Genomic DNA, 8,687 nt, shown 5'->3' on the forward strand with positions numbered 1-8,687 from the left:
CCAAACGACTGATTTTTAGCCGCTCAGTGAAGACTTTCGACTACTCATTTATCTCAATGAGTGCGTGAGTGATTTTAGATGAATGAGTGAGGATTCTCACTCCATAGCAGCACCTAAATTGATCAAATCCTGTGAAATTCATTCATATTGGATGAAAATCCTCACTCCATAGCCCTTGCTCTAAGAGATTTTCTATTGGGTGGGGATGCGAAAATCAGATTAGCTTGGCTTCCTCAACATGATACAGAACGATTGCCACTGGAATGTTGCAGTTGTGATTCAGTTTTATTGTTTCATGTTAACTTAGTAGTTAATGTTTGCATTACCTTGCTTTATGAATCCCACTATTGTCCTTTAACTTCAAGATTGGAGCAAGATACCTTATTCATCTGAATGGACATTCTACTCATACTAAATCTGTAGACAATGTTATCTTGAGTTGGTAAAGAGTATCCCAAGATGATTTAATACTGGCACATCCACTGTCTTACACCACTATATCGCGCTTAAGCAGCATGTTTCTATTAAATCAGGGAAGAGTGCATTATCTTAAACTTTATCATGAGTATACATTTACATATCTGGCTTACTGTGAAGTCCTCTCAGTTGTGAATACGAGAGTTTGATGGCATGTTACTCTCATGATATCATCATTATTTTTGGTATGCAACTAGACTTTCTATGATTTGGGTTTCATTTCTAGCCTACCCCAACATGTTTGGGACTAAAGGCTTAGTTGTTGTTGTTTTTTGACTTTCTATGCTAATCCCAGTTGTTGAAAATCAACACTATCTCTATTTTATTCTAATGAAATAGAAATTCATGTTGTTGATGCTTAGCATTGGCACTATAATTTTCGTTGTTAACCTCTTAAGTTTTTCTCTTGACATATATACTGATTGAAATTGCTCGACATAGTTGAACGATCACTAATTTTACAATGAGATTCAATAATTATTGCTCTTAAACAATCCTATTGCTAACCCTTCAGGTAAAAAGAATGTTATTGACAAACAAATGTTTGACTATTTTAAGCTGAACTGGGTTTCCCTTGGGATCACACTGGTTTCTTTATACGTAACTTCTTATAGATGCTTAGCTAAGGGTAGATGGGGTGTTGGTCTTCTCCTATCGTCTATGTGAACTTTTCTTAGTTCAACACACCCTTCCTATTTTTCTGGCATAATTACGGACCCACTAACATGCTATCAGGCACACCACAGTCGAACAATCTGTAGTTCTGTACCCTTTATTTATGTATTGTATCTCCTGAATGGATGGGATAACTTCTTTACGATTTAGAGATTCAGGGTCCTGTCCCGAGAGACTTGCATTGGTACCAAATTCTTAAAACATTCACAAGCCGCCCCAAAATGCCCCAGTTACTTATAAAAACGCACTCCCGATTGTGGGAAGGATGAACTATCAAAAGAAACTGGTTATCAAAGTTTTTTAGGGGTGTCCGAAATGCATGTAAAACAAAATAACCCCCAAAGCAATAGATCGGTACACCCCCAACAACACAAACCTGTCCTATGGTTCACACCATTGCAATCAAAATGGGATGATATATAACATCAAGCAACACTTTTAATGCTTTGATCATTGTATCTTTCAAATCCATCGATTGGCTCTTTCGTATAAAATAAAATTTCTCAGTCGATATATTCTTCATCATGATTGAAGGGCAGAAAACCGTAACATTTATTCTTTTCGTTTTTGGAAAAGAAATACTATCACTTTTTCATTTTACCTTATAATACACCTTATGTAACTACTGACAATGAAAAGTTTAACATATACACGATTTTCACAAGGCTCAAAGCAATAACTTGATTTCTCTTACGAATTTTTACAAATCTTAAATTCATCTAGCTGCATATGTTGAACCCGAGATCAAAAATAAAAATGAAATATACGAATAGGGCATGCGTTAAGGATATCATGTTCGGCATTACCAAGGACAAATCAAAGCCCGTGCCAATACGGCACTAGTAATTTATAAATCTCAGTTTAATTGAGCATGTCTTAGAATAATTAGGCTTTAGCCTCCTTGCAAGGCGAAGAAGTATGCATTTTTTGCAATACAATGATCTACTCATTATTTGTCAAATCATCATGATCTTACACAAGCTTATTCCCTTGTTTCATTCCACACAATAATAACAACTTCATGCGTACTAATACTTAATAATCAAAAAAATGCTCAACTAACCTGCCCTCCAAGATCTCTCAAGTTTCAACCAATATGTTGAAACAACTATATACGCATTTTCAGTGTATATATAGGGAAATGCTACACTCACCGCGAATCGGTCCCACGGTGTGTCCCGACAACGGAAACAAATCAGATTCCCTTATAGCTCGGCGGTCTTGCAGGGAGATGGGTTAAGGTGGGTCCCGCCCCCTCTCTCTCACAGAAGCAAAAATCGGGATAACCGGCGGGATGTATATCATTTTCGATATATATAAATGGGTATTTGGAAAGATCGTTGTTCCTGTGCCACTGTTTCATTGTCTATGTCAACATTTATAATTCTTTCACTTCATAACCCTTGACAGTACCACATAGAAACAAGGATACATTTGTCATTTACAGAGACAAAAGTCGCATATGCTTGTTTTCCTACTCCTTTGAGTGTAAAAATTAAATACACGTCAGTGGTGACTTTTTGGTTTGAATAAATTAAAAAGAAACAAAAAGGTGATTGGGGATTGTATATAAATCGGTAGCTATAGTTTTGGTAAGAATGAGAGGAGGCAACAAGCAACTAATAAAAAATATGGGAAGATCTCCTTCTCGTGATGAGAATAATGGTCTCAAGAAAGGTCCTTGGACCCCTGAAGAAGACCAAAAACTTGTCATACACATTCAACTTCATGGTCATGGAAGCTGGAGAGCTCTCCCAAAACTTGCAGGTATTCATTCAATCCTTTGTTAATCTCTCTCTCAAGCATTTTGTTTTAGGTCTGTTATTGTGCAGCAATTAATCTATATACATGCAACTGATCATGCATGAATTGTCGCATAGGTCTGAACAGATGTGGGAAGAGCTGTAGATTAAGATGGACAAACTACTTGAGACCTGACATAAAGAGAGGAAAATTTTCCCAAGAAGAAGAACAGACTATTCTCAATCTTCACTCCATCCTTGGAAACAAGTAAGTAATACTACAAGCCTACTAGCTAGTATGATCATATACCGCTCATTTTGATAATGCCCGTTTAATTTAATGTGTATACAGCACCCTGATTTTCTACTTTTAACCTCGCTTATATTAAGGTGGTCAGCGATTGCAACACACCTACCAGGAAGAACGGATAATGAAATCAAGAATTTTTGGAATACTCATCTGAAGAAGAAACTTATCCAAATGGGTTTCGATCCAATGACACATCGCCCAAGAACCGATCTTTTTTCGAGCTTGCCTCAGTTGATAGCTTTGGCAAGTTTGAAAGAATTTATGGACAATAATAATCAGCTTCCTTATGAAGAGTTAATATCAAGATTAGTTCAAACAGAAGCTGTTAATGAAATGGTCAGGGTTCGATATATTCAGTCTATTCTTCAATCAAACATATTAGCAACTACCAATTACCCAACCAACATTGCAGATAATGTTCAAGCCTTCATTCTATTGAATTCTCTTTCATTAATCAAAGAGAACTCTACATCTTCTATGGTGAATTCCTTACCTCAGTTGGACAATATGGCAGCAATCCCCTACAATGATCATGATTTGCCTCAGCTGCAAGACTACTCTTGCAATAATTTTCAGACATCTTTGGGTGATTTTCGTCGTGATATTATTGCAAGCCAAGGAGGTTCTGATTTTGCATTGCTAAATGAAGGAGAAAATATAACACCTAAAACATCACTAGGGTTTCCATCATCTCCTGCTGATGATTGTATCCGTCCCACTCCTCCAACTGCTCATCGTAATGACAGAAGCGCGAGTAGTCTCGGCGAGAGCAGTGACGCTTGCAGTACCAATACTACGATGACAACCACTAATGCTATCTATGGTGGTGAAGTTCCTTCATTATTTTGGCCTGAACTCTATTCTGTCGAAGATCCTAGTTTTTATCCATGAAGTAGATGTCTGTTTAATTTCCTATAAATAGTGAGCTAGTATTATACATATACGTACGTACACTTTGGTTATATATGATGATCATATATAAGATCAAATTAAGCTACTGTTTGGGACATGTATTTCAGCCTAGTACGAACACATAGTGATACTATACGATAGATTGATTACACACGCAAGCTAGATCATTGTTCTGATTAACTTTGTGCCAGGGCCCTCGGTTTTATGCATTGTTCAAATATTATAGAAATTACCTAATCCCCCGAGTTATGATTTTAATTTGAAAGGAAAGAAGTTTGTTATGTCATTCCATGCATGTTTGGTGTTTTCTGTTGATATTTTAATTAGCTAGTCTATTAACAACAAAAGCTAGAGTGTTTGATCATAATTGAAGGGGACTTTCTTGATTGAAATATTCTTCGTCATCAAGTCTGCATTTCCTTTATGTAAATGTCCAATTTAGCCTTAATACGTGCTACCACTGTCCTGAAGTTTGAACTTCTTTTTTCTTAAATTTTTCTTCCTAAGCATTGTTGGACAAAACCTATATTATATGAGACAATGGTGTTTTTCTTATTGGACGGTCATTTATATTTTGGACACATAAAGGATGGTCATGATCAAATCAATAATATGTGTTTTAAATAGACAGTTTAGGAACATAAAGGACGGTCACGATCAAATCACTACTATGTGTTTTTACATATGGATGGACATCTATAGTTTCCTCACAAATGGTATAAAGAATGCTCCAAATGGTATGTCGCCATTATTTAAGGCATAGCCGTTACAAATTACCATTATCTAACGGTTACAAATTCTTATTAATGTTGTTCAAAATTAATATTGGAGATAAAGGATGGTCCAGATTAAGATACATATTAAAGTTATTCAATTACATTTCCGGCATATAAAGAGTGGTCCAGATTGAGCTAATATTTAAGATTTTCAAATGGTATGTCGCCATTATTTAGGGCATAGCCGTTATAAATTACCATTATTTAATGGAAATGCGTTCAAAATAAGTGGTTAGTTCAAAAGGTAAAACCCGTCCACTAACTAATGTTGTTTTTCAAATTCATTTCGAGCTTAACTGAAGCACAATTGTGAACGGGAAATGCATTCAAAGCAAGTGGTTAGTTTAAAATTTGCATGTATATTCAAATGCTTTTTCAGAAAAAAAAAAAAAAAATTCATCATTTACATTTTATATTAAAATCGAATTAGCTCACCTTAACTAAAGTTGTTTTTCAAATTCATTGCGAGCTTAACTAAAGTAAAATTGTGAACAGGAAATGCGTTCAAAGCAAGTGGTTAGTTCAAAATTTGCATGTATATTCGAATGCTTTTTTTTCCTTAAACTTCATCGGATTAGCTCACCTTCAACCTACAAAGAACAAATAATGCTAGAACATTTGTGGTTACAACATGTAAATTTTTTATTTCATTATGTTAAAGATTACTGTCCTTCACCAACCTGCAAAGAACAAAGAATATTTTGTTAAAAATACAAAAAAAACATGTTTTATTTGATTTTTTTTTTCTCCTGAAACAATAAAAAAAAATTTATATCCAAATAATAAATCACCAAAACTTTTCACTTCAATCATAGGCTTCATTTTAATTTTGGTGAAAATGGAAATGTTATTTTATCATAGGCCTAATTTTAATTTTATTGAAAAAAGAAATGTTATTTTAAAGCTTATAATTGACCTAGATAGGTCATGTAGACTGGCAAGCTTGCATTCTTCATAGCCTTGCAAATTGGACAACTATCTAGCTTGGAATCACATTCCTTATCAAAGCTATATTGACACTGAAACCTCAATCTTTTCATAAATCTCGACTTTTTGGATGGTTACCTTTCTCCTCTGCGTCTACTAAGTTTATTTTGTTATCTTCTTGATCTTGATTGTCTTTTCCTCCATAACAACACGATTGAGCATTGTTATCTAAACCTTCAATTGCTGACCCATCACCACCAAATCCTTCTTTATTATCATAATTCACCTCCAGCTTCTCAACTCCTGAGTTGGTGTTGCAAATATCGAATATGGAAAACGTGCAAAGTGGTGTTATATCTTCAACCGGAAATAGTTACAAATATCGATGAAGATTCAGCATAATGTTCTGGATAGAACACAAAACAGTACCAAAAATTACCAATCTTTGTGGATCGACTAAATATTTATTATTTTAGGCCAAAATAAAATAATTTACCTGGCATTTTTTTCTTCAGAAATTATTATTTTAATCGACTACAAGTGTAGCTGAATTTATAATGAAAAATATCTAAGATTTTCATAACTACAAGTTCTCATGGGTCAAAATAAGTCTTATTATATTTATTTAAATCATTATGACAAAAAATTATTTCGTCTCATACCGTGCCGTTACGGCACGGGTTATTTCTAGTGCATCAAATGGTAGAAATATTAGAATTAATTGTACTTCATTACCCAAATTTTGTTAAAAAAAATCGAAAATGATATATATACGGCGCCCAATCTATAGAATCCATATGCACCCAGTGTTAGGTGGCGTTCCAAGTGGCTTTATAATTTCGAAAAACAATCTGTTTGAATTTTACAACCATGATATGTCTCGATGGTGGATCAGAATCGACAGATTATGTTTGATAAAACTTTTTAGGTTTCTCTTTTGGATGCTCACCATTCCATGAGAAATGAACTAGGTTCCTCACTGTTCACAAATGAAGAAATACGAAGGGCAACCTTGGGTAATATTTATCAGGGAAGATCAATCTCGGATTCGTCTTCTCCTCTAGATATCATCTGTAGAATAGCACATATATATATCAATGCTAAAGTAAGTAAAACGAAAAGGGGAAATCAGGTTGTATTTCGTTTTCGAAAGAGCGATGATACACACACCGAAGAGATACACCGCAGTGTGCGTCGAGATGGGATCGGGTGGTCCTGCAACGCCTCTCAACATTGGGATAGAGAGTGGGGAAGTGGTGGTCCCCACTCTCTCACACACACGGTGCACCCTACGGTGTATCTCTTCGGTACATCTAGCATTTTCTTTTTAGAAAACAAAATCAAGTTGTATGATGATGTGTTCGATTTCAAAGCTAACATTGATTAAAATTTTAAGATTTTACCCTTAATCCATAACGATTTTGTTATTTAGAAATTTTTAGCGATCTTGCAAAACAATAGGACAAGTGATTGAGATTGAATATGAACTTCGGAAGAAAAAAAATCCAATCCTTGTACAAACATATTTCGTAATTCAATTGAGCCATTCATCCATTCATCTAATGAGATTCATTGTCGAGAATTACTTGTTGAAACAGAGTTTTTCCCACTTTTCATTAGTTGTGGATGACATGGCATTTAAGGTTTTTTTCCTGTAGGAAATACCATATGGTCCTAGGAATAATATAATAGAGAGAGTCTAGTCTAGTTGACTGAGTCAACTGTCTGTTTGGTCCTTTTTGGTAAAATATATTATAGTTTGGTCCTAAAAATTATGATTTGGTCCTAGGATGACGTCATGAATGATGTAATTTTCAAATGGTAGTGGCAGAAATACCATTTTAATGGGGACCATATATATACTCATTATTAGGAGAGAAGAAAATAATTTTCAGATTTATTTTCTCTCACCTCCTTTTTTTTTTCTAGATCTACTTTTTCTTCTTCTTCTTCTTCTTCTTCTTTTTTCTTTTTTCTTATGCTACTGTTTACGATGGTGTGTTAAGATGAAGATGATGATGAAACGATGAAGATTTGTATGTTTTTTTCTTTGTGTTTGTTGTTGTTTGCTGTTGAAGATGGTGGAGATGATGAAGACGATTTTTTTAATGAATTTTTCTTGATTTTTTTGTCTCTGCTGCTGATGATGAAGAAGATGAAGATGAAGAAGACGACGATGATGATTTTTCGTTTTTTCGTCATTTTTTCCTGCTGCTTCTTTTGAAGATGATGAAAAAGATGAAGATCTGCTATTGTTGCTGCTGTCAAAGAAGATGAAGATTGAAACGAAGATGATAAAGAAGATTTTCAATGTTGTTGCTGCTGTTGAGTGAGGAAGAATTTATTTCTGCTGTTGTTGAAGACGACGAAGATGATGATGTTGCAGTTCATTCCATAAATGAAGTCTGTATTTTTAGGTTTTTATATGGAGTTAATTTCTGGAATGAAGTCTGTATTTTTATGTTTTTATATGGAGTTCATTTCTGGAATGAAGTCTGATTTGTATAGGTTTTTATATGGAGTTCATTTCTGGAGTGAAGTCTTTATTTTTAGGTTTTTATATGGAGTTCATTTCTGGAATGAAGTCTGTATTTTTAGGGTTTTATATGGAGTTCATTTCTGGAATGAAGTCTGATTTGTATAGGTTTTTATATGGAGTTCATTTCTGGAATGAAGTCTGATTTGTATAGGTTTTATATGGAGTTCATTTCTGGAATGAAGTCTGATTTGTATAGGTTTTACATGGAGTTCATTTCTGGAATGAAGTCTGTTCTTTTAGGTTTTTATATGGAGTTCATTTCTGGAATGAAGTCTGATTTGTATAGGTTTTTATCAGGAGATCATTTCTGGAATGAAGTCTGTTTTATA

At 34.4% G+C, this 8,687-nt stretch overlaps 1 protein-coding gene across 1 annotated transcript; it reads left to right on the plus strand.

Moving 5' to 3' along the window:
• Window positions 1-2,767: 2,767 nt before the first annotated feature.
• Window positions 2,768-4,356, plus strand: LOC113353118 (transcription factor MYB53-like). The gene is made up of 3 exons (XM_026596825.1): window positions 2,768-2,919; window positions 3,033-3,162; window positions 3,285-4,356. The coding sequence occupies exons 1-3, from the start codon at window positions 2,784-2,786 to the stop codon at window positions 4,093-4,095; spliced, it is 1,077 nt and encodes a 358-aa protein (XP_026452610.1). The 5' UTR covers window positions 2,768-2,783; the 3' UTR covers window positions 4,096-4,356.
• Window positions 4,357-8,687: the final 4,331 nt, after the last annotated feature.

The sequence above is a fragment of the Papaver somniferum genome, chromosome 2 (genome assembly GCF_003573695.1).
Source record: "Papaver somniferum cultivar HN1 chromosome 2, ASM357369v1, whole genome shotgun sequence".
Taxonomy (NCBI): domain Eukaryota; kingdom Viridiplantae; phylum Streptophyta; class Magnoliopsida; order Ranunculales; family Papaveraceae; genus Papaver; species Papaver somniferum.